Source organism: Phallusia mammillata, chromosome 5, assembly GCF_965637545.1.
Source record: "Phallusia mammillata chromosome 5, kaPhaMamm4.hap1.1, whole genome shotgun sequence".
Classification (NCBI taxonomy): Eukaryota; Metazoa; Chordata; class Ascidiacea; order Phlebobranchia; family Ascidiidae; genus Phallusia; species Phallusia mammillata.
This window is the reverse complement of record NC_137256.1, coordinates 22,679,982-22,706,931: the sequence shown is the minus strand read 5'-3', so window position 1 is coordinate 22,706,931 and position 26,950 is coordinate 22,679,982. Positions and strand designations below refer to the sequence as shown.

The 26,950-nt window shown below is 35.8% G+C and overlaps 3 protein-coding genes across 3 annotated transcripts; all 3 read left to right on the top strand.

Moving 5' to 3' along the window:
- Positions 1-256: 256 nt before the first annotated feature.
- LOC145227793 (small ribosomal subunit protein mS22-like) lies at positions 257-7,512 on the top strand. The gene is made up of 11 exons (XM_080092703.1): positions 257-495; positions 562-630; positions 2,080-2,193; positions 3,880-3,964; positions 4,243-4,369; positions 5,430-5,594; positions 6,022-6,159; positions 6,309-6,448; positions 6,542-6,634; positions 6,964-7,075; positions 7,157-7,512. The coding sequence occupies exons 1-11, from the start codon at positions 387-389 to the stop codon at positions 7,247-7,249; spliced, it is 1,245 nt and encodes a 414-aa protein (XP_079948829.1). The 5' UTR covers positions 257-386; the 3' UTR covers positions 7,250-7,512.
- Positions 7,513-7,542: 30 nt separating this feature from the next.
- Positions 7,543-8,767, top strand: LOC145227798 (E3 ubiquitin-protein ligase MSL2-like). The gene is made up of 4 exons (XM_080092707.1): positions 7,543-7,742; positions 7,865-8,050; positions 8,118-8,199; positions 8,534-8,767. Exons 1-4 carry the CDS (start codon positions 7,544-7,546, stop codon positions 8,649-8,651), a joined length of 585 nt encoding a protein of 194 aa, XP_079948833.1. The 5' UTR covers position 7,543; the 3' UTR covers positions 8,652-8,767.
- Positions 8,768-8,897: 130 nt separating this feature from the next.
- LOC145227790 (uncharacterized) lies at positions 8,898-26,938 on the top strand. Its single transcript, XM_080092699.1, has 18 exons — positions 8,898-9,035; positions 9,309-9,434; positions 9,656-12,619; positions 13,220-13,331; positions 13,466-13,635; positions 14,193-14,342; positions 15,022-15,186; positions 16,500-16,604; positions 16,931-17,107; positions 17,471-17,635; positions 18,345-18,461; positions 18,847-18,986; positions 20,351-20,527; positions 21,363-21,595; positions 23,226-23,423; positions 24,229-24,422; positions 25,151-25,313; positions 25,639-26,938. The coding sequence occupies exons 1-18, from the start codon at positions 8,982-8,984 to the stop codon at positions 25,713-25,715; spliced, it is 5,487 nt and encodes a 1,828-aa protein (XP_079948825.1). The 5' UTR covers positions 8,898-8,981; the 3' UTR covers positions 25,716-26,938.
- The last annotated feature ends 12 nt before the right edge of the window (positions 26,939-26,950 follow it).

Below are 26,950 nucleotides of genomic sequence, written 5' to 3'. Positions count from 1 at the left end.
TCTGGACGAGTTTATTTGCCAGATTCATGTTGAATAAACTGTTGAAAGTTCCTAAAATGAAATTACAATGAACTGCTTTAAATTATACCCAGGAGAACTTTACGAATTCTGTTTTATTTTTTCATTTATTTTTTTTTTATTTTTTTAAAATGGTCCAAAATTAACACTGGTAAAGAAAGTGAACATTTAAAAATGTTAAATTACGTTTCTAAAAATCGAATTCCTCATTCCGTAAACTTATCGCAGGGTAATCCATTTCACGCATGACTGACGCATGTGCGACTGAAAACGAAAATTGCTTTTGCTGTTTTGTTTTGCACATTTAAACTAATATTTCTGCCACAAACATAGCGCATGGAACTTTATGGGGCCGTTGTGAAGCAAGAATGACGACTTTACTGCATCGATTTACGGTTGCGAAATTGCTGAGAGTGGCTTGTTGTCGAAGTGTTTATTCTGGGCCTGAAGCTTATCCTGTTTTTTCGCGTCAAGACTGTAAGTAAATTTTGCTTAAAACCATTGTTTTTGATTTTCAACATTCATCCTTGTGTTTTTTTTCAGTTGCTGAGGATGACGGCACATGGGAATGGAAAAAACTTCATAATATACGACAAAGAGTAGTAGATATCCGTAAGTTAAAAAGAAGTAATTGAGATGTAAAATCCAAATCTTGTGGATCAAACCATAAAGATTTATATTCCATATAGTCTAAACTTCATCAGTTTTTGGATGCCTTGTTGTATGTTTTTGCTTATTAAAAGTCTGCATTGGCATGAACCGGTCTGCAGAGTGTGGCAGCTGCACACACACTTTTTTGTAAATTTTGCACATCAATTTTTGGCATAGCACATGGAAATTTTACAACTGTATTTAATTGTCCTGCCTTGACCTCTTACATGCTTTTCACCTGTTGTAATAATTGGTCTGGCACATGGACTTATGAGTCGCGCATGAGGGACATGTTGGTCCTGCATGGGATCTTGTCGGCAACTTACATGTTCTGCAGACTAGCATATGAATACAATTACAAATAAGTTGATACAAGAAAATTCAGTGTGAAAAACCACTAAATCTGTCGCTATATTTTATTTGTTTTATCAAAACGTCGCGGTCGTTTTACTTGAAAGGAGATTTCAATAATAAGAAAAGAATTAATCGTCGCGGTCGTTTTACTTGAAAGGAGATTTCAATAATAAGAAAAGAATTACTAAGTTGATACAAATGCAATATCTCTCAGTAGTCCTATAGGTAATAACAACTTCATAAAAATATTCGAGTCAACATTCTTTATTGCAGTGTTTTTCAACCTTTATTGATATACGGAACACTTCGTGCATTAAAATAATTTTGCGGTACACCAAACGATGCATTAAAACAACTAGGCTCAGGGTGACACTAAAACGCTAAATTGCGGTAACCGCTAAATCGCACATCACATAATCACTAAAACGGATAAAAAACTTCAAATAGCGTTATTGAAGTTTGGGAAAGGTTTTATAAAAACGTAACATTAAAACTAGTTTGCAACTACAATATTCACCTAGCACTGGCTGTTCCGTGATTCATCGTCTTTTGCACAAATAATTTTGCTTAACGACAGAAAACTTGTTAAACCTTGTTTCGGCTGAGACATGGTTGAAATGATATATTATACTTAAAGCTCCCCCAGCAATTTACCCTCGATTAAGCTATTTTATTATTAGACAACGAGTCTTATTATTACACAACAATAAATGAAGCGAATTACTATAGCACATTCAAACTGGTGGTGGCGGATCAATACTTCCATAAAGAAAAGCCATTTCCACCCATTGTGTTAAACCAAAGATTTTCGACCGATTTTCGACATGAAACACTAGTCAAACCCAGAAGTCTAAATATTAAAATCCTATTTCGTATGTTCAAACCAGCAAATTTCTCGCGGAACACCTGACGATCTTTCACAGAACACCGGTTGAAAATCACTGCTTTATTGCATGATGTGGATGGTTTGATTATTGTTTCCATTAATAGAAAAAATGATGCATGCTTCAAAATGTGTCCATTACCAACAATTTACTTGGTCTATTTTTGTTACAGAAAATGGAATTAACCACGAAGGAGACAAAAAAATTGTTGATGATGAAGCAAGAAAAGTGCATCTCCTGCCCCACAAAATTTACTCAAAACCTGAAGAATATTACCCCTTGACTGGTACATGTTGCTGATGTTATTATGGGTCCCCTTCCCTGAAGGGGACACATTTTGATTTTACTCGATTTGTTTTCTTTTTTTTTCTTCTTCCCTCAAGTTTGTCCACCCCACTTTGCCAAGAAATGTTTGATGGATTTGGATGAAATTTTCACAGATGGTAGATATGGTTATGTAGATGTGCCATTTGTTTTGTTTGACTCGATAGCCCCAGTGTTTACCCCACTAGCCCCCTAAAATGGGTGATTTTTTAAACAATGTCCGAATCGGATGAAATTTGGACAGTTTGTTCATTGTGCCATTTTAGGGCATCGTTTGTTGTGTTTTACCCTGTAGCCCCAATATTTACCCCACTAGCCCCCTAAAATGGGTGATTTTTTAAACAATGTCCGATTTGGATGAAATTTGGACAGTTTGTTCATTGTTCCATTTTAGGGCATCGTTTGTTGTGTTTTACCCTGTAGCCCCAATATTTACCCCACTAGACCCCAAAAATGGGTGATTTTTTGAACAATGTCCGATTTGAATGAAATTTGGACAGTTTGTTCATTGTTCCATTTTAGGGCATCGTTTGTTGTGTTTTACCCTTTAGCCCCAATATTTACCCCACTAGCCCCCTAAAATGGGTGATTTTTTAAACAATGTCCGAATTGGATGAAATTTGGACAGTTTGTTCATTGTGCCATTTTAGGGCATCGTTTGTTGTGTTTTACCCTGTAGCCCCAATATTTACCCCACTAGCCCCCTAAAATGGGTGATTTTTTAAACAATGTCCGACTTGGATGAAATTTGGACAGTTTGTTCATTGTGCCATTTTAGGGCATCGTTTGTTGTGTTTTACCCTGTAGCCCCAATATTTACCCCAGTAGCCCCCTAAAATGAGTGATTTTTTAAACAATGTCTGATTTGGATGAAATTTGGACAGTTTGTTCATTGTGCCATTTTAGGGCATCGTTTGTTGTGTTTTACCCTGTAGCCCCAATATTTACCCCACTAGACCCCAAAAATGGGTGATTTTTTAAACAATGTCCGATTTGGATGAAATTTGGACAGTTTGTTCATTGTTCCATTTTAGGGCGTCGATTATTGTGTTTCACCATGTAGCCCAATATTTACTGCTTAAGCCACCTATTGTTTATAAAACGTCCGATTTGGATGAATTTTTGATAGTTTTTTGAATTTGGCATTTGTAGCTGTCAAATATTGTGTTCCACCCTACAGCCCTAATATTTACCCTACCAACCCCCCAAAATGTGTGAATTAATCAACAATACATTTTGACAGTTTGTATAATATGCCATCTTGAGATGTCAGTGTTTTATGCTATTTAGGCACACAAACTTATAACAATGTCTCAATTGCATGAGATTTGGACAGTTTGTACTTTACATAACTTGTTTTTTTAAGTAACACTACCAATCACTGTGTTTGACTTTATAGCACCGTTTCTTATGGTTATCTGTTTACAACTTTGCGGTTTTTGGGACCCATGAGTTTCTGCCTGCAGAAACAAATCAAGATTATAAAAATGTTGGCTAATATGGGACCCAATATAAATAAATATAGAGAATATATTACAGTTTGCAGAATAGGTTGTAGTGTATATGCTATAGTAAAATGTGCTAAGCCACCCTTCTAGTTTAAATAATTGCTTTAGTTTTTTAATACACCTAATTACTCTGTTTCCAGATGTGGCAAAAGTAGTGTACGGAAACAAAACAAAAGACCCAATGCCAAAAGGCATTAAACATAAAATGGATCCAGATTTTATAAGGTGCTTTACAGCAACAATTTTTCTGTTGAAATTATGTATTTTTTTTGTAAAATTGTGGTAAATTGCACTGCAGTTAAATGCAGATGCTGTTTAATTACGTCAGTACTGTAAATCCCAAACAACAGAAACCGATTATGCTGGTTGAGCACATAATTGCATAAAATATTGATTGCATGAAAAAAACTTGCTAATTGGCCATGTAATTATAATTATCTAGCATCATCTGTAATGCATTTTTCGGTCATGTAATATTCAACTAACATTTATAAACATTTCAGACCTGAGGTTCAGGATTTACTGAAAAGTTTAACTGGAAGGGATCCAGAAATTGTCTTTGCCGAACAAACGGGGCTGTACACACACATGCCAAGAGTTAGACTTCTCACCACAGAACAACTAAATCAGGTAGTCTGGCTTATGTCATTTATATTAAGCAAATTTACGACATATATTGCATAAAATACATAAGATCCATACAATGTATAACAGTAATAACATATCGATACTCGTACTCAGTATCGAAATATTTTGCCTCAGTTTTTGATACCGAAACCTGGTTAACACTATAAGAATACAGGCAACTTTTCTGCCTGTGTGTGCATGCTTATGAACCCCAACCATGGCAGATACTAGGGATGGGCCGAGCCGAGCCAGAACCCGAGTACTCAGTACCGAGCATCGCTGTTTTTAATGCTCGGTGCTCGGCCAAGCAGTTGCGCAAACTGACCCGAGCGTTAAATTTGCATTTTCATGCCCTGCTAACATACATAAATAGTGTTCTAAAGGGTGTCTATGAACAAAAACGAATGATTTTTCAAATGTACTAGATGGTGGAAAAAAGCCTACTTGATGGGCATGTACAGCTTAATAAAACACCGCCGGTGACATAAGAAAGCAGGAACGTAGAAAGGGGATTTTTTGTGATGTCATAATGCCCTGAGCAGGCTCGGCCGAGCACCGAGCGTTAAAGTGAGATGCTCGGTGCTCGACCAAACAGAACATTTGCAGTTTTGGCACATCCCTAGCAGATACATTATCTAGTGTTATACAACTAAGTAAAACACTATATTTAAGTACTCAGTAATCTGTATCGAAGGTAAATACATGTGGTACTCATACTTAGTATTGCTTGTTTCTTCTGTACATTTTGTAGTAGGCTACACTTGCTTGTCGATCCATCTCTTTTTCGTTTTTGTTCTTTGCTTAAATGTAAATATGCAAATTTTTCCGATGGGTGATTCTTTTCTTATCTTGGTAAGTTTTTTGTCTTGTTTATTCATTTGATTTCCTGTTTTGAAATCAAGGGTGGCTGACAAGGTGACCTTAGGGTCTTTCGCCACCCTGCCGCTTAACCAACGCAAAATAAAATTACTTACTTACTTACTTACTATCGGTACTAGTTTCAAAATCTGGTATTGTCCCATCGCTGACCATAACTATTAGTAACAAGTTGTATATGTGATAGGAAATCAAAAAGATGGATGAAAAATTTGATGAAATGCTTGAAATGCCTCCAGTGATGTTGGAAAGGGAAGAAATTGAGGAAACAATTGCATTTGATGAGTTACTCGATGGCTATGAAGAAGGAAAATTGATTTTTACAGACATAACAGTTGATCTTAAGCCAGATGTAAGTTTGCATTTTTATTATCATGATGGTTTATTTCATGAAACCGTCTATTTTTGTTCAAAATTATGTGTATTTTGTCTTAGTTTGACACCAAAACCTATTAAGTTTGACACTTTATTTTATTCTCATTATTCTCATTTAAAAGGTTCCTTTTGACTACTAAGCTGAAATTTTAGCAAATCTTTTATTTTTTATGGAGGTTAAAATTTTTGTATGCCACTTTTGAGATTGATTATCTTTTTGACAAAAAATGGTAGCAGCTGATACCCTTACATTGCCATACACCCTTACTTACCTCACATTCAATGTTTCGTGCTTAATTCTCTATTATCTAATAGAACATTATTCTTAGGCTTTATGTACCTTATGTACAAAGAGCCTCAGTTCTACAATGACAGCAGTTTTATGTCAGCATGATTTTGTTTAGGAAAGATGCATGGTTGTGCGGGAACCAACTGGTCTGCTTCGTAGAGCGCAATGGGATGAGAGAGATCGTGCTCTTGGCGTTTACTACCCAAAGCGTGGAAGAAGTTTGCACAAAGACCCAGTTTTCGAAAACCCACAGGTAAATTAAAATCCAGCTATTGGGCAGTAGCTGTACTATGTTGTTCTCTGAGCTTTCCTTCAATATTTTAATTCTGTTTTTATTATTTCTGGTGTATTTTTAATCCTTAAAAATGACTTCGTCTTGTTTTTAATGTTATTTCCTTTTAGGTTGCGTTTAAAAATCAATTCCACAAGAACATTCTGGAAAGAATCCTTGTAGAGTTTGTACCTGATTCAAAAGAATTTATCCATTACACACAGATGGTGTATGATGAAATAGACAAGGAAAGTCAATATGATTTATTAAGGTACGATAAAGTGTTTGTGTTAATAATTTTCAGAAACATTTGCAGGAAATCGATATTCTACAGCAAAAAATAAACGTTTTTTTTTGTTAACAGATCCACTCGATTTTTTGGTGGTTTAGCATTTTATCTTGCGAAACACAAATCTATTGATGGACTTCTTAAAAACATCTTAGAAAACAAATCCTCGTGAGTACTTAGAGCTTACTTGCCAATAGACATGGACCAATATGGTTTATTTAATGGCTGATACCGATTAATTATATTGATAATTAAGTAGGACGAAAGCCAGTGGTGGGATTAAAATTTTTTGTCAGCCGGTTCTATCACAAAAATCATATTTTTCAGCCGTTTCTGTTACAAAAAGTGCATTGACAGTAACCAGTAATGCTAACTGGTTCACTGATCTCATAAAATTCCATGGAACGGTTTTAAAAACCGTTGCAAACCGACTGAATTCCACCAGATAACTGAACTTGAAATATGGTTTTGTTTTAACATTATCTTCTGTGTGACAGACTACCGGATGCTGCGGACCTTGTAAAACTGTTTTGTTTAATAAATAATGAATCAAACACTGCTAAGAACCTAAAAGATCTTAATAATTGTGATGACTTCAGGATAGTTCAGGTAACAATTTTTGTGCCTGACTGTGTAATAGTGTGAAGTGTATTCTGATTGTATCATTTGTATTCTACATATTTGTTGCAGGTGTATGTTCAAAACGATGCTACAATGAAAAAAATTCTTGAACTGTCTTTGCAAACCTTTCAACAGATACCACAGAGTGCACAAAATTTTTGACATGCCTATTCTGTGACACAATAAAGAACGAAAAGTGCTTTATCAAATGATCTGTGTTCCATGATTATGTTTCTTTTGTCTTTTACAATTGTCAATGCTGCTAGTGCCATATTTTCTCTGTAAACATTTACAATGATTGTATACTGTACTGTCACAATTTTTTGACAACTGGACTTACTGTGTACTTTTGTCTATTTCAGTACATAACAGACACCAACACTTGACAAATTAATGAATTTTCAAACTTTTTTTCATGTTTGTAGGGTTGCTGTAGTTTAAAATAACGACATAAACATGGACACTGAAAACTGCACAAATCTGTACCTACAAGTGTGTCAGACTTTTCTTACTTGCAAGTATGATGATCCAACTACATTCGACGATCTGTACAAGCTTTTACCTTGGCTTCGGCAATCGTTAACATGCTGTGTATGTGCAAATGTCATTGTTGACCCCATGTCCTCTACCCAATCACATTGCCAGCATTTTGTATGTAAGTTGATTAAACTGGAAGTATCAAGTATGGATAAAATACTGATATTTGCAAATCAGATAATCTTGAGTTTCAATTCATTGCCTATTGAATTGTAGTGCATCACAATTTTTATTTTTTAGGTGGAAAATGCAAAGGAGGAAAGATGATTTTGCGTCCACAATGCAGTTGGTGCAAAGATGCTGAAGTATTTGAGACCAATCAACACTTGGTGGTGCTAGTGATGTGCTTCAAGAAAATTTGCCAGCTTATAGCTTCATCTCCAATATATGAACATATTTTAAATTATGATCAACAAAGAAAGAAAGGTATTACACCAAGATACAATGCTATAGCCATTTTTGTATTAAACCCATTATTAAAACATTTTTACAGAACTTGCTGCAATGAAAAGTGATTCCCCTGCAAAATCAGATACTCCGTCTAAACGCAAGAGGCCCCAAAGAAAGTTTGCAAGGTAAAATTTGTTACCAGAGCAGCTTTTCTGAAAAAAGACTCACTCACTTTGAGCCATGAGTTGATTTTAGTTTATTTCGTTCGGTGAAAAAATCGTAGCAACACAATTTCACTAAAATGTTTTAAACCAAATTTTGTGAAATGAAAATGTGAAAGGGTATGGTTGCATATAGATTTGTAAGTTAGTGAAAGGCAAAAGGTTAACACGAGGCAAACATAATCCAAGCATTGAAAATGGTCAAGCAACAATTTTTACACTGACTGTCATATGTTTGTGTTCCAAAAATGTTGTTTCAGGTCATACATACTGTATTGTTTGTGGTTGTGTTTTTTAGGACGTATGTCACAAGCAGTCTACTGAACATTCCTGTGCAGCAAGTATTACAAGACGCAATGAACTTAAAAGACGTTGATATCAATACACAACCACCCACTGTGGAATGTAAAACTTGAAGTAAAAAATATTTTAAGTCTGATGATCAAATGGAAAAGGAATCAAGGCGTGATAATTTTTTCTGTGCAATGTTCTGCATTTTTTTTTCTTTGTCAATAAACACAACGTGAATGCTTCGCTGTATGTTTTTCAGCCGCCCGTGCGTTTTTTTTAAATTAATAAAAATGTTACCGTGAAAATTAAGTTGTTCGAACCCCTACAGGCTCGTTAATTTTTGTACATGTGTACGTAATAAAGAATTCTTTAAAATAGTCATTGCAGGCACAGATCTGTTTTGTTGTCACGTCGCTTTTTACATTTGGAATTAGAGACTTGGCAACAAAAACGCAATGGATTCACCTTCAACAAGCTCAACCCCTTCCCAAAGTGGGACGCCAAGAAAGGTTTGAAAAATAACGAAATATCCGGGTAGCAATTGTGCGGTGTTTTTGTAGTGATTGTAAATTTTTACAAAGTAAACACTATGCACTGATTTTTTACGATATACGCTTGGGGTTTGGCCATTAACTAAAATTAGTTTTGTAATTTAACATACTACTTAGTTACGATTTGTTGATAAAAAAATCAATTTATTAAGTCAGATCAAAAATACTAAACGACACATGTTTGTGAAATTGTTTCATGTGTTTTAACTGTCTTAAACTTTATGTTTGTAGCTGGAAAATATGACCCAGGAAGACCTGGTGAAAACTTGCAAGAAGCAAATGATCTTTATTCAAAGGCTGAAGGCCAAGGCGGATGACTTACAAACTAAACTCAACAAGCAAGCCGACAACAGTGAGGTTGTACAATTGTAAAAAAGTTTATTAAATGTGATTTTGCCAGCCCAAGAAAAAAAAGATATTTTCAATTTACTCTTTTTTTAAAAAACGCAAATAGTTATGCTAAGGCTCAAATATTCTTAAGAGTATAAAAGGTTGAGAAACACTGATATTAATGTTGTCATATTTACCCTACACAGCTTTACAATTACTTAATGTAAAAACCTCTTTGTTTGTTTTAGATTAAGCAAAAGCATGACACCTTGTTAGAAGAAAATGAAAAGCTGCAAACTGACATTGCAAATCTAATAACTGAAAAGACAGCAGCGGAAAAGGCGAAAAATTCATTGTCCGAAGAGTTGGAATGCTTACAAATGAAGCAAGAGACTTTAATGTCATCACTACAATGTATGCAGGATGACTTTGCAAGGGTAACAAATGAAAAGAAGCAGCTGCATGATGATGCTGAGCTTACACAGAAAAGAGTGGCTGTTTTGAAACAAAAGTTTAAAGAGATTCAAATCGAGCGACAAGACTTGACTGACCAATTATCTGATAGTAGTAGCCAGTTAGTAGCTCTGAAGAATCACATTAAGAAATTGTCGGAAAATGAGCATCAGTTAACTGAAAATAATGAAACTCTTAGCAAAGAGAATGCAACATTAAAAAGTGAACTGTCTGCTGTTAAGATATCTCTTCAGTTCTTTGAAGAAAAGAAGGACAGCGCATCTGAAGGGTCCTCTGAAATTATTTCTGAGCTTCGTGCCAACACAGAAAACCTTCAATCGAGGCTTGCTGCTTTAAACTCTGATAAAGAACTGCTGAAAGAGAAAGTTACCACACTTGAAGAGGAGAAAAGCTGTGCTGATAGTAATGTTCAGCAATTCCAAGATTTGGTAAAGTCTCTTCAATCAGAATTGAGGCAGAAACATGATTTTTTTACTAATCAGGAAACTGCAATTCAAACCCTGAAGGAAAACCATGCTTTAGAGTTAAATCAGGTTTCAGAAAAATTGGATGTTGCACTGCATGAAAATGAAGATATCATGTCTAAAATGGCAAAACTGCAGGATGACAAAAAAGACCATGAAGTAAAAATTCATGCACTGGAAGAAAAATGTTCTCTTCTGCAAAATGAGGCAACATCATTAAGCGAACAAAATTCTGAAATGGCTGAGAACGTTGTGCAAACCAATGCTAATGAAAGCAAGGAACTGGAAAACGTTAAAAGTGAGATTGATGCTTTGAACGTAAAGCTACAAGCATCCTTTAGTGAGATTTCCTCTTTGAACACTGAACTTGATAATGTTAAAAATGAAGCCCAGCAAAAGGAATCATTATTACTGCAATCTATGGATGAACTTAACAAGGAATGTTTAACATTGAAACAACAGATTGATGATGCAGAGAAACAACACGAAGAGGACAAAAATGGGTTTGACACTGAAGTGCAACAAATTCAATCAGCTTTGCAAAGCAAGACAGAGGAACTTCTTAATCAAACAAAATTGTGTGAAGAACTTACTCAATCATATGAACAGAAAGAATCTGATTTTAATTTGGAGAAAGAAAAGGCTGATTCTTTAGAAACTAGGCACAATGAGCTGACTTCAGAACTTAATGAAGTCAATCAACAACTTGCTAGTCTAAAATCTGAAATTGATATTTTGCAGACAAAGGAACAATCTTTAAAAACTGATTTTCAAGAGACTGTAGACCAGTTGAAATCTGAAAACACGGATCTTTCCTCTGAACTGAAAGAGGTTTCGTCCAAAATTATCTGCCTAGAAACAGAAAAATCAGCCTTGGAAAATATAATCAATGAACAAAAAGAGAAGGAGCAGAAATTGAAAGCTGAAATTTCTAATTTGGAAACTTCTCAATCTACCGACAAAGACTTGGCTGAAAAATACACAGCAATAACTGAGAAAAATGAAGAACAGATAAAGGTAATTGCTCAACTGCAGAACGACATTGATAAATCGAACCAGAAGTGCTTGGACTTGGACAACTTAATACAACAGAAAGACAGTGAAAACAGGGTAAAATTGGAAGAACTATTAGCTCAAAAGGATGTATCATCTTTAATATCACAAAAACTGGAAGATGAAATTAGAAATCTTCAAAATACTTTAAGTTTTGTTGAAAAGTCAAATTCTGAGGAAATTACAAGCTTGAAAAATGAAGTGCAGGATTTAAATGAAAAAAATCTATGTCTGAAATCTCAACTTGATTCAATTGTTGAAAACCGAAGCCAGGCTAACGAGGAGAGTGAATCAATGTTGATAACAATACAAGGGCAACTTACAGAATCACAACAAACAGTTAAACAACTGACACAAACTATTGAGGAACTTGAAAAGAATGCAGCGCACCAAGCCACCATAATAGAGACCTACAAGTCTGATGAAGTCAAATTTAATGCCAAAATTCACTCTACTGAGCATGAGTTGCATAATGCTCAAGCCCAAATTGAAAAGTCTGAATCCGTTATCACTGGGTTAACTCAACAGATTGACGAATTATCACAAAAAATGAATGAGCTTGAAAATGAGAACTTAAAGGTGGTTGGTGACATGAACATTATCGACAGTGAAAAGTGTGAACTGGCTAAGCAGCTTACACAAACCAAAACTGACTTAGAAGCTTTGCAGCTGCTACAATGCACTCTACAAAAGTCTGAAAGCCAGAGCACAGAGATCTTAGAAAACCTTCAATTGGAAATAACCAAGTCTAAAGAAAATTTTCAACAGCTTGAAACCGAGTTCAACGAAACCAAAACAGAACTGCAATCTGCCAAAGAGGAGAAGCAAGTTTTGGTTGATCAATTGGCACTGGCTGCAGATCAGCACAGCAATGAGGAAAAAAGATTGACTGCCGAGATGGACCAACTTAAATTTGAACACAATGATAAAGTTGGGCTTATGCAGGTACAGCTTGATGAACTAACAGAAAAGCTGGGTAAAGCTGAACAAGATCAAGCCAGATTAGTTGAAGAGCAACAAAATGCAACTGAACTGGAGAAAAAATGTGAGGAATTGGGTAAATGTGTTGAAACTTTGAAGAAGCAAAGTGAAAAATATGAAAGTGAATATGAAGCAGCACAGACTGAAATCAAGGATTTGATGTCAAAGAAAAGTGATGCTGATATGATGAGGTCTGAACTCGAAAATTCAGAACTGCAGATTGAACAACTGAAATTGAAGGTAAATTGCTTTAAAATATGTTTTTGTAAAATTTATGTGGTCAGTGGATTCATGATTTAAAATTTAAAACTGAAACAGGATTTTTTTAGAATTTAAACTAGGTTTGAAAGAAACTAACTAATTTAGCCAAAAGGTAAAAATTAAAGTTTGCATGCAACAAACTAATACACACATTATCCACATGTACATGTGTGTTAAAAGATATAAATGTGCAGAGTTGGACTTCTAGCTCATGTTTCAAAAAATTAGGTTTACATCCAGTTAATAATTCCATCTGAACTACGATTTTATATTCCCTGTATAAAAATATCGTCTGAATTACTACTTTACCCCCATATGCCATATGGTGGTGAATGCTTGGTGACTGGCTGATTCGGTATGGCGCCTTCAATGGCCCTGGCGTACTGTGATTCATATATGAGTGTGCCATGATCGCTGGTCTGCATAGACACTTCAGGGCTGATCCCAGTTATGAATTTATGTTCTTCTTAATTACTACTTTAAATTATAAGTTTTTTGTTGATTTTTTATTTGTGATTGTTTTACAAATGAGTACTATGGTGTATTTTTGAATTCATTTTTGTTCATTTTGCTTTACAGCTTCAAGCCTTAGCAGATGAGTGTGATGCATTGAAAAACAAATTGATTAGTCGGGATAATGTGGAAAATGAGACAATGGCAAAAAGCAGCAACAACCAAGAAGACAAAATTGGTCAGTGCAAATCAATACAACCAAAACTTAGTTATTTTGTGACCATAGAATTGCACTAAATTACGATTAACACACAACTCTTTTTAACACGGATACTATTGCTGCAAGTAATGCAATTTGTTTCATTTTTATAGAATCTTTGGAGAAATCAGTGAAAGAAAAAGACATTTACAATGCCAAGCTGAAAGCGTTGACAGTGAAAGCGAGAAAGGAACTTGAATTAACAAAACAACAACTACAGAAAGCCCAAGAAGATAAAACCAAATTACAAACACAACTGACATCTATGGATTCAAAACTTCAGGTTCTTAAAAAATATATTTGAACTAACATTGTATTCAATTTTTTTTTTAATAGATCCTACTAATGACTGTATTGTATTGTGTTTACAGCCAGGTTTTTTTTTAAGGTTTGGTTTGGGTGACCGCTAAGTAGTTTTAAGAGACCGCAAGTGTTTCATTTAAATACCAAAAAATAGCCATATTTGCTTAAACGAATTATTTATTAGGCTACTGGCAAATTTTGGGAAACCGCTGGAGAAATTTGGGGGACCGTTTCGGTCCCCCAAAACACCTTAAAAAAACACTGTTTACAGCCATATAACGGTATATATATTAGCGTATTGTAATAATGTGGCATAAATAAACACAGGCACCCCTGTTTAAATCTAGTTGTTTTCAAAACACTAATACAATAGTTACATAATGTTTGTTAAATTTTCTGCAAACAAATATCAGTGGTGTGTTAGTACTATTGACTTGCATGAAAAGGACTGCCATTTTTATGTTCTATTTCACTAAATATTTCACACTCCAACATCTAACTTGGATACATTTTTACGATTTTCTATTTGCTTGACAGGGCACACAAGCTCATGCAAGCAATGTACAGATGATGCAGATCGAATGCGATAAGCTACAAGATCAAGTTGATCTTATCAACGCTGAGAAACAAGCCATGCAAAAGAACATTGATGGCTTGTTTAGTCAGCTTGCTACTCAAAAAGATGAGGTAACTTTACATATAATTATCAGTAGCAATGCAAATAATAAATTAATTAGTTGTATCACATCAAATTCATTTTGTAGTTTAATATTCGCTGGGCTACGGTGACATTTAGGATTTAAATACAACATTAGGTATACAATGTCATTGAATGCTTTTACCCCTACATGAATACAACTTATTGTAAAATAAAAGAGCCCTATGCTCATTCCTAAGTTCTTGTTACGATGACTGATCAGTTGTAATGAACTGATATGAAACAAGCATTCATTAGATTAGTATAGGTAGGGCGGTCTGCAACAAACTGTTTGACTGTAATTAGCAGCAACCTTCCGTATCACCCTGCAACTATTGATCAGCAATTGTAACTGTTAAATGACTCTAAATCATGGCATGCCAACCAATTTGCATGTTTATATGGAAGTAACATTTTAACCTGTTATACTGCTTGTTTATAGTTTTATCATGCTGTTGTTATAAAATTCAGCCTTACATGCACAAAACACTCTGTCTTCTCTTTATTATTGATATCTGCTGACACAAACCACTATCACTTAGAAAAACGTTGGCATGAGGTCATTAACACATGGAAATAACAAGTAAATTGGAATGCACCGCCTAAAAGGTTACCAATCCCTGGTCTAAATCAATAGTTCAAGTTTTTTTATGTTTTGTGGTGTAACAGAAACAAGGCTTACAAGCAAAACTGGAAACAGCAAAATCAGATTTTGAGAAGTTAAAAAAAGAAAAATCTGACGTGGAAGTTCTTCTCACAAGTTCCAAGGCTGCTGTTAGCTCAACTGAGAGAGAAAAAGATGCTCTAGTTAAAGAAAAGAACTCAGTCAAGCAGGTTTGCATCTGTTTATCATTTTCAGACCTAAAAGTCCTGACCAATATATACTTCTGTCCTGTCATAGAATTACTTATATGGTAAACCAAAAAACAACATTTTAATTGTTTTTTATGGGTCCCCTTCCCTGAAGGGGACACATATTGATTTTACTCGATTTGTTTGTTTTTTTCTTTTTTTTTCTTTTTTTTCTTCTGCCCAAAGTTTGTCCACCTCGTTTTGCCTTGAAATGTTTGATGGATTTGGATGAAATTTTCACAGATGGTAGATATAGTTATGTAGATGTGCCATTTGTTTTGTTTGACTCGATAGCCCCAGTGTTTACCCCACTAGCCTCCTAAAATGGGTAAATTTTAAACAATGTCCGAATTGGATGAAATTTGAAAAGTTTGTTCATTGTGCCATTTTAGGGCATCGTTTGTTGTGTTTTACCCTGTAGCCCCAATATTTACCCCACTAGACCCCTAAAATGGGTGATTTTTTAAACAATGTCCGATTCAGATGAAATTTGGACAGTTTGTTCATTGTGCTTTTTTAGGGTATCGTTTGTTGTGTTTTACACTGTAGCCCCAATATTTACCCCAGTAGACCCCTAAAATGGGTGATTTTTTTAAACAATGTCCGATTCGGATGAAATTTGGACAGTTTCTTCATTATGCCATTTTAGGGCGTCGATTATTGTGTTTCACCATGTAGCCCAATATTTACTGCTTAAGCCACCTATTTTTTAAAAAACGTCCGATTTGGATGAATTTTTGATAGTTTTATGAATTTGGCATTTGTAGCTGTCGAATATTGTGTTTCACCCTGCAGCCCTATTATTTACCCTACCAACCCCCCAAAATGTGAGAATTAATCAACAATACATTTTGACAATATGCCATTTTGAGATGTCAGTGTTTTATGCTATTTAGGCACACAAACTTATAACAATGTCTCAATTGCATGAGATTTAGACAGTTTGTACTTTACATAACTTTTTTTTTAGGAACACTACCAATCACTGTGTTTGACTTTATAGCACCGTTTCTTATGGTTGTCTGTTTACAACTTTGCGGTTTTGGGGACCCATGAGTTTCTGCCTGCAGAAACAAATCAAGATTATAAAAAATGTTGGCTAATATAGGACCCAATATAAATAAATATAGAGAATATATTACAGTTTGCAGAATAGGTTGTAGTGTATATGCTATAGTAAAATGTGCTAAACCACCCTTCTAGTTTATGACCTCTTTTTTCTTTTCTTAAAAACGTGTGGAAATCAAAAATATTACAAAATATAACAGAAAAAAATACTTTTGTGATGTCCACAGGAATTGGATGCCGTTCGAATTCAATTGACTTCATTAACTAAAGCAATGGATGACAAGGAAAAGAAACTTTTGGAAAGTGAAGAATCATTAAAGAATGCCAAAAAGGTTATTTTGACTTTGATCTATATGTGCAAAATTGAAAAAAAGGTTTACATTACAATTTTCAAGCGAAATATTTTTTTCGTTGGCATGATCATTTGCAGATCCAAATGTGTAAAAGACATTTGTGATTCATATGTACAACTCAATGTGCTCTTTATTTCACATTTTGTTAGGCCTGCAATTGATTATGCTAGGGAAGAAATAGTTAAAATCTTAAAAATGTTTCTTCTGCATTTAGGTAACATGACAATATCTTCAGTTTCTTAAGACAGCATTGGCCCGTTTTGGTAACAAGTGCCCTTTGTAATTCTGCATATTTGGTTGTTCAGAACATGAAGCAGCATGATCTTATGTCACTTGAGATGGCAGAGTATGACAAAACAATAAACGACCTTCAAAGTCAAATTGACGACCTTGAGTCAACCATGGAAGAAAAGTGTGAAGAAATTGAAACCTTGGAGCAAAGGATTGCAACTTTGCAGGAAGAAAACAGGACTATTGAAAATGTAAGATAGTTGTGTCGTTTTTGCAAAAGGTTATAGGTTGATACAAAGGCTGGATAAAGTTGTCCAACACATTGTTACAAAATAGTTGATGTCATTTTTACAATTTTAAACTCAGTTTTTTTTATCCAATTTATACCTTGGGATAAGGTTTCTAGTATGTAGAAGGTGTTTGGTTAGTATAGTGCAGTATTTTGGACTAAATGTAATGAAAGTAATGAAGTTTAGCAAACTGGCTCTACCATAAAAAAGCCTGAAATCACCTACACTTTCAAATTGAATCAAAATTTTACGTTGAATATTTGAACAACCAGGTATGAAATATTGTTTTTGATCTTTATTGTGACAAACGTTGTATTTCCGCAGCTTCGCATAAATGCTGAAGACCGAGTGACAAAGAATAAGGAGAGTTTGGATGAATGTAGAGAAGAGATTTCTCATCTATCCTTACTTGAGACTGATCTTAAAGGTCAACTGGAGGTCATCACCACACAACTTGAACAACAGCAGCAAGAAAATGAACAATATAAGGTTGGCATGAGCTATTAGTCTATCTCCAACAGTATGTCTCACTGCCATCTAATTTTAAAGGTTTGTTTTTACACAACACTAGATGGTATAAAAACACACACCAATGAAATGGAACTTTATGTAATTATTAGAACAAATCATGTATACTTTGATTTTGGTCATGTAGCATCAATTAGGAACTACACATGTATTTTACTAGGGCTTCTTTAAAATGTGCAATCAACTTACAAAACGTATGAAACTTTTAAAAATATTTACGGTTAGGGCTGTTAGTGTTGTGATGAAGGTGTGTTGTTGCAATAACATTATTATCTGAACTCAGATAGCACTTTTAGGCCTATATTCTATCATGTGTTTGGGGTGATACTAAATACTATATGGTACATGCATGCTGAGGCTTGTGAGAATATTAGCCCAAAAAGGGTTTCAAAAATTGAAATATAATGTCATTGTTACCACAAACCCACATTTTGACCCTAATAGCCCGAAACCATAAGCATTTTTGTGTGTTTGAAAGATAGATTGTGCATTTTAGAGTAGCCTATAAGCAATACCGATAAAACTACTTTGAGATCGATTGTTTTAGTCTGTACTGGGCTTCAAAATAAAACCTACTGCGGCACTTAATTGTAATGAAATATAATGTATTGTGTTAATGGTATTCTTGCATTGAGTTGTTGTTTTGAAATTGGATTCACTTTTTGTGCAGTTGGAGTTAGCAGGAAAAAGTGCAGAGCAGCGTGAATTGCAGGAGAAAAACGACATGCTTAGATCTTCATCTGCTAGGACAATCGACGTACTTGAGCGGAAAGCAAATGGCTTGCAGGTATACATACCTGTGGTGAAACCAACCCAACAGGTTTCCTGGCAATAAATGTCCTTTTCATGAGGAAAATATGTAAAGTGTACAAACTTGATTTTAAACGTACATAGGGAACTGACAATGACCAAAATTTTGGGGTTAAATACACAGTACTTTTAACAGCACAGGACCCAGCCTTAAAGAATACTTTCACTAAGAAAAAAGTGTAATTTTAACATAGTCTGTATAACATACAAAAAAATACATTTCTGTTCGGCTGTCAGATTTGTATGCCCGGTTTTTTATTCTGTGCTGTAAAAAATAGTTATATCCTTTTCAGCCATTGTACAACCCCACTACTTTAAATTATTTGTTTTGTTTTTTGTAAAATCACCTTGCGTTCGTTCAGATGGAGTTAAACTCTCAAAAACTCGAATTTCAAACTCTGTCATCTGATTATGAGGGTTACAAAGTCAGAGTTCATTCCGTTCTCAAGCAACAGAAGTCAAAAGATTCTCAACCAACTGTTCAACCAGACAAGACTGAACTGTAAGTTTTAAAAATCGAATCCACTTTTATGTTACAGATTATAGAACCACATTTCCTAGTACTGTATCAGTATAGCTGACGTTTTGATTTAAATTTGTTTTTGAGTACAGTGTAGATTACTAAAATATACTACTAATGACCTAAAATGCTTTTTGACACTTGGAAAATTTTGAACCATGGGTCCTAATAAATTGTAGTACGCCATATGGTAATGCTTAGTGACCTACTTGATGCGGTATAATGCATTTAATAAGCCTGGCGTACCATGATTTATACATGAGTGTGCCGTGTTCGCTGGTCTGCATGAACGCTTAAGGGCGGATCCCAGTACGTGTGAAAAATTTTCCATGTGACTGTATACACACAAGATCCCACAGTACACTATGAGCAATGTGAATCTGAATAGCATTTCCCGTTTTTGTTGGATTTCATGCACCGATTAGATTTTCTTTAGAAGCAATGTGCAATTTCCCAGCTTGTAGGGAACATACCAGTAGGTTTTGAATATAACGTGTTATGCCATTTGCTTAAAACACCGCAGAAAAGCCAATATCGGCCACTTTAAGAAAATGTAATCCAACGGATGTTAAAATTCCGGACATTAGATGTATATTTGAAATTTATTCCTGGACATAGATATAAAAGCCCACATACTTTTCCGGGAAGTTGCGGACGTATGGTAACCCTTAGGGATGCGCTGAGCCGAGCCAGAACCCGAGTACTCGGTACCGAGCATCGCTATTTTTGATGCTCGGTGCTCGGCCGAGCAGTTGCACAAACTGACCCGAGCATTAAATTTGCATATTCATGCCCTGCTAACCTAGGTAACTAGTGTTCGAAAGGGTGTCTATGAACAAAAACAAATGATTTTCCAAATGTAATAGATTGTGGAAAAACGTGTACTTCTGAGGCCTGTAACAGCTTAATACACCGCTGGTGACGTAAGAGGCCTTGTAGAGCTAAAAGGTAGAAAGGGGATTTTTTGTGACGTCATAATGCACCGAGCGTGCTCGACCAAACAGAACATTTGCAATTTTGGCACATCCCTAGTAACCCTAGTGTAGCTTAACTTGTAAACACAAAAGTATCTGTTTTATGGTGAAAATAACGGCCCAAATAGACAGAAAAAAGCGACATGCTCTATATTGTGATGTCTGCCACTGATGATGGCATGAGCATTTGCCTAAACGTTTAAAAAATAAAGCATGTCGCTTTTTACGTCTATCAGGGCCGTTATTTTCACCATCAAACTTATGAACAGATCCGTATATAGTGTTACAAAAGTATAAATACATTAGAATTTATTTTCATTACCCAATGTTACAAACTGATTATTATCCTCACACTGGTTGATGTTTTTACAGAAACCAGCTACGTCAGAAATCCGCTCAACTTCAAACGAAGTTGATTGAAACCCAGAACATCCTGACATCACGTGATGGGGAGCTCGATCTGCTGCAGGGAGACTATGATCGATTGTTACGTCAGCAGCAACAGTCGTCGGAGAGTGCAGTGGAGCGTGAAGGCCGTTGGAAGACAAGGTGCGTTGAAGGCTTTTCACTTTGTAAAAACACAGATGTTAAATTTTAGTAATACCTAAAAAGTTTGCAATGAAACATCTACCGCTGGTTTAAAAATCGTGATCTTGTTTGTCCGTACTGCTCAAAATAAAATAAAAAAAACCAACTAAATAAACCAAAGTTTTTATAATTGCTAAAATGAACACACATTTCCTACTGGGATCAGCACTGAAGCGTTCATGCAGACCAGCAATCACGGTATATACTCATCTAAAAATAGTACGCCAAGCCCATTGAAGGCGTCATACCGAATCACGCCGGTCTTCCAAGCATTCTTATGTGGCAGAGAAAATCTAGCCTGCGGTGGGATTCGAACCCACGACTGGAGTCTTTCCGGGACTCGCGCTATAAGTGTAACAGTTTAATATCAGTCCATTCAGGACCACTAGAAATATTCAAAACCATTTCGCCGTAAATTTGGTTGATTTTTACGATTGTGCTAATTTCAAAAATGGTTTTAATGATTACGATGGTAGAGCTACTAACACCATACGTTATTCCTGATCCAAAAGTGCTTAATTTTCAAAACGGTATATCTCAAAAAATGCTAACGGTTAGGGCTTTTAGGGTTGGGGTAAGATATTAGCACTTAAAATTCAATAAAACTAACCCAAAAAATTAGTTACTAATGCAAAAGTTTTATGTAAATATTTCCCAACCCAACCCATTTATAGCCGCTAAATAAATAATTCAGCTCTTTACACCACCTATCGAAAATTAAGCACTTTTGGATCAGGAATAACGTATGGTGTAAGTAGCTCTACCGATTACGATTAAATAATTTGACTACTTACAGGGTGAAGTCCCTTCAGCAAGAATTGGTGACTCTGCGCAAACAGCACACCGATCTGACACAAAAGATGACTCAGCAAGACGAGATTGCCAATGAGTCGATCGCGAAAGAGATGAAGACAATGAGGGAGGAACACTGCAAAGACACGGATATATTGCGACGAGAGATTGAGGCCAAAGATAACGAGCTCTGTGCTCTGAGAAACGAAATACGCAGTTTGCAAGAGGATAAACATGGTGGGTTAATGCGTTTGCTGCAAATATTTGTGTAAACATATCACTTATATTTTGCCACCGATTAATCACCTTTAAGTTGAACATAAGTATTACAAAATACAGTAAACCTCGTTAATCCGGACCCGTTTGGACAAAAAAAATGTCCGGATTAGGTGAAGATCCGGATTAACCGATGCCGAATAGATAAAGTCTTGCCACATTATTAATCATTATGGGTCCCCTTCCCTGAAGGGGACACATATTGATTTTACTCAAATTGTTTTGTTTTTTTTTCTTTTTTTTTCTTCTTTTTTTTTTTCTCCCCAAAGTTTGTCCGACTCGTTTTTCCATGAAATGTTTGATGGATTTCGATGAAATTTACACAGATGGTAGATATAGTTATGTAGATGTGCATCCCACTTTGTTTTTGTTGATAACCCCAGTATTTACCCCGCTAGCCCCCTTTTACCCCAAAGTTTGTCCGACTCGTTTTGCCATCAAATGTTTAATGAATTTAGATGAAACTTACACAGATGGTAGGTATAGTTATGTAGATGTGCATCCCACTTTGTTTGTGTTGATAACCCCACTATTTACCCCGCTAGCCCCCTAAAATGGTTTTTTTACCCCGCAAAGTTTGTCCGACTCGTTTTTCCATCAAATGTTTAATGGATTTGGGTGAAATTTGCACAGATGGTAGATATAGTTATGTAGATGTGCATCCCACTTGGTTTGTGATGATAACCCCACTATTTATCCCGCTAGCCCCCTAAAATGTTTTTTTTTCACCCATAGTTTGTCCGACTCTTTTTTCCATCAAATGTATGATGGATTTGGGTGAAGTAGTCAGAAGCATTAATGGTTGTTGCTCAAAACACCTCTAGTGGTCAAACCTTTAAACATTGGCGGATTGGGCTCGAATTTTGTAGTACTATTGATTGAATTATTGTGGTTTCATAGTATTATTATTTAAGCCCAGTGCTGATCACTGTGTTTTACCTTACAACACCTGACTTTCTCATGGTTATCTCTTGAAATGCATTATTTTTAACTTTGCATGTGTGGGGACCCATGAGTTTCTGCCTGCAGAAACAACTAAGGTTATAAAAGACGCTGGATAATGTGGGACCCAATATAAAATAAGCAGAGGAAATATATGAATGTTTTAAAATAGGTTATAGTGTATAGGCAATGACAAAATGTGCTAAGCCACCCTTCTAGTTTGTACCTCAAGTTTCGTTTGAATTAGGCGAAGATCCGGATTAACCGAATCCGGTTCAACCGAGGTTTACTGCACTTTTTTCAAATATCAGGGAAATATAAAAAAGTGCAATCACATACTTTCGTGAAGGATTTAAGATCCATTCGCATTTAAGATCCATTTTTAAACACTAAACCGAATTTGTTGGCAATTAAGCGCACAATACAGGGGCAAAGAGCATACAGACACCTTGTCATTAGTGAGTACATTGTAGCTTGTAACGTATGTAATACAATGTTTAGGCGTCATGCCGAATCAGCCGGTCACCAAGCATTAACCAATACATTCCCAGAACTAATACAATGTTCAATGTGTATGGACCCGGTCTTAAGCCTTGCTGGCGTTTACATTCGTAACTACAAACAAAATCTTTTTATCGACTTTTTGCAGTATCTTCTACTCCACGCAAATCTCAGCACGCCCCTACTCACTACCGCCACCCATCGGTCGACCAATCTCACCACTTGATGGCAGCAGCCTTGGATTACCGCTCGGTGGCGCGAGAGGACGGCGAAGGAGAGGAGAACCCAGACACAACTTCGATTGTTTCATTTGAACAAGTTTTGAAATCACCTACCATCAAATCAGGTTGGTTGCCCATTACAATGGGTTGAATGTTAGAATACACGTAATGGAACACTATAGTATAGACCAGTAGTTCTTAGAACTGTGCGTCGCGACGCCCTGGTGCGTCGTTTCAATTTTCCAAGGGCGTCGCAGAATAGTTCCGTTTCGTGGTCTTTTGTTGTTGTATCAATAAACACAACTTTAATAATAAGTTTCCTCATTAACTTTGTTTTGCTGGTGCGTCGCAAGTCCACAAAACTTTTCCAGAGGCGTCGCAACAAAAAAAAGTTTGAGAACCACTGGTATAGACAGATCTGTTCATAAGTTTAATCGTGAAAATATAAACATACATGTAATGGATTCTAAAACTGGACGCAGAGAAAAGAAGCTTAATCAAACATCGTGAGAATAGACAACACTTTCAATTGTAGGCGTTTTAGCGATCGCTTTGTTAATGTTGCAACGGTGATGGCCCTGGGCCTGGCAGTTCGGTTTTGTTGTGCTGCTTTATCTGAGTTGTTTTGTAACAAGTACCTTTGGGGCTGTGTCTTTACATAATGATGGTACATAATACACCAGTCTAGTAGTTTCCTCCTCTAAAAAGAAAATTTTCACATAACGTTGAATTAATACACTTACTGGATTATTGTGAAAGGGAGTGTTAATATGCACAAGTTCAAACAGTTTTTCGACTTCTCTTAACTGCTGGTATCGGTGTAAAATCTTGCAACGTTTTTTTAGTTGCACATTTTTTAAAACTTTTATGCTTATTTTCACCTCAAATTTAAAAAAAACACAACTATTATGACGTCACCGTGTGTAATAGTGACGGAGGTGTCGGAGATTGCAAGTATGACGTCAGAGATGCAGGTGAAGCAGCTTGAGACGAAGTTGGAAGCGCAAAGTCGTCAGCTGGAACATCTGTCAGAGGTCGCTAGAGAGAACGAAGCAATGTCTGCGAGACTCACTGACCAAAATAAAGTCCTTAAAGACGAAATTCGACGCCTGGAAAAGAACCAGGTATTAGGTTCTGTAGTTTTTTAAAAGGTTTCACTAATACTTAAGTTTACTATACATATTGTTTTGGTTACGATTAAATACAGTAAACTTTGGTTGAACTGGATTCGGTTAATCCGGATATCTGCCTATTTTGGACAAAACTTGAGGTACAAAACATTTGTAATGTGGTAAGGCTTTAACTAATCGACATCGGTTAATCGGGATCTTCGCCTAACAATGACATTTTTTTTGGTCCAAATCCAAATATCCATTTAAACAGGCCAAGATACTATGACCTTTTTTGATTACTCTTTTCCATTTGACCTAACCTTACTGCAGTAAATTCTTGCTATACCTAGAGCTTAACAGTTTAGCGCAAATCAGGTTGTATTATATTATCCAAGGTTGCGGTTTTGCAATGTATTCAATTACTCTATATATTTCAGTTCGTTATTACTGTATTGACAAAATGGTTTCTCAGAGCGCGGTATTGTACTGATTTTTAGTACAAATGGGTTGGACTAAATTCAAGCCTTCTTCACCAATTTGAAAAATGGGCTTACAATATGGCATGCAGCAGGACGGCGGACTTATTGCGAACATAACACATTCAGTCGTTGTCTGGCCAATGAGGATCAAAATAGTTCAAAACAAACCCCAAAGCAAGGAATAGATTGAATTTTATCACATTATTTGGAATTTGAAGAGTAATAACACAAACTTTTCTTGTAATTTGCTTGTCTTTTTAGGAACGTGAGCAGTCGGTTGCCAACTTGGAATATCTAAAAAATGTGGTTTATAAATTCGTCACACTGCCACCTTCAGACGAGAGACGCCATCTTCTGCCAGTGATTGACACAATGCTTAAACTCAGTCCAGAAGAACGTAGCACACTGCAAGCTATTGCTGCCGGCAAGTTTAAATAGACTCCTATCAAAATTTGCACCTCTATATTCTTTGCAAAGTCATAACTATGGTTCCTAATTTTCTATGACGAATTCCATTCATAACAACTAAAACATTTTCAACCCTCTCTGATAGACTACTACATAGTAGATGCTAAACCATTCAAAGATTTTTTGACAAGTATGTTTTGAGCAATAAGTATGTTTTTGAGCAATAATTATCTCCCTTGAAAATGTCAACTAAACTATTCTCTCTATCCTATATTAAATTCTTTACCATCCTGAGATACTAGCTACTGAAGTCTTAACTTACACTTTCCGCTCATCCACAGACGATGACGCACCCCTCGAAGGTCAAGGGTCAAGTGGTTGGGGAAGTTATTTACAAAGATGGTCAGGGATGCAGTGACATCATATCCTTCCCTTGGGACGGCGCTCTCAACGTCTTGACACGCGTTTGGTAACTTAATTAAACTGCGAGTTATTTCAGTATATGTTTGTATGCAGCGGTTTCTCACAACGACAACAACAGCAACGGAAAGCATTTAAGCACATCATACCTTCGTTTTCAATGACATATGCTTTTGTGTTGTCCCCATAGAAATTTTGTACTTCGTGACATTCAAATGGACGGCTTCAATCCAGCTTTAATGTTTTTACTAAAGGTTTTGAATTTGGCCCAAGTGTTTATTTTTGACGTATTTCGGATATACCCAGTGATGGGATTCAGCCGGTTCGCACGGGTTCTATAGAACCGTCTCACGAAATTTTAGGAGATAAGCGAACCGGTTAGAATTACTGGTTACTGTCAATGGACTTTTTGTAACAGAACCGGCTAAAAAAATATGACTTTTGTGATAGACCTTGCTGACAAAAAATGTGAATCCCACCACTGGATACACCGTATTAATGTGTTCAAAATACCTGTGAAAACTGCTGGGCTTAGTGAGAGAACAAAAACTTGACAATATCCTTACCCAAGAAGTGATGCTAAAGTTTGCGTCCTAAAAACTGCTCTAAAACCACTGGTTAGTGGTAATGCATTCCCATACTTCAAGGTTCTTATATGTACTACCAATGTCATTGTGATTACTATGTAGTAAAACGGTGTACCTGGATATTTATTACCTTCTGCTGAATTGTGATGTTGTTACATGGGGTGACATCGCTATGGTGTTTTTGCATACAAGTGCTTTTAGGTAAACATCCACAACATTAAAGAGCTTAAAATCACGTAGGCATATGAATTTGGGCGTGTACGTTAATCATTTGCTCAATTGGTAATCACAACCAAGCATGGCGTGTTAGTTTTTGGCAAATCTAAGGCTGTTAGCATTGCTATGGTAATATTGTTTCAAAGGTGCTACTTCCATACCAGCGTGTATTTAGCCAATAGATATTTTCGTCTGTAGCCGATACGTGAATTGTATGCACTTTTGGTCTTATATAGCAAAGTACTATAATGTCGTGGGCATTTAAAATGTTCGTTTGCAGTTTTGGGTGACTAGTATGTGATAGTAATGTTGTAACGTTATAAAGTATTATTATTCGGTAATGTGAAGTCATGTACATATATCGCTATGCAGATTCTTTGTGCAATTGTGCCTTCATAATAAAGCATAGTCTATGTGCGTTGATTTTCCT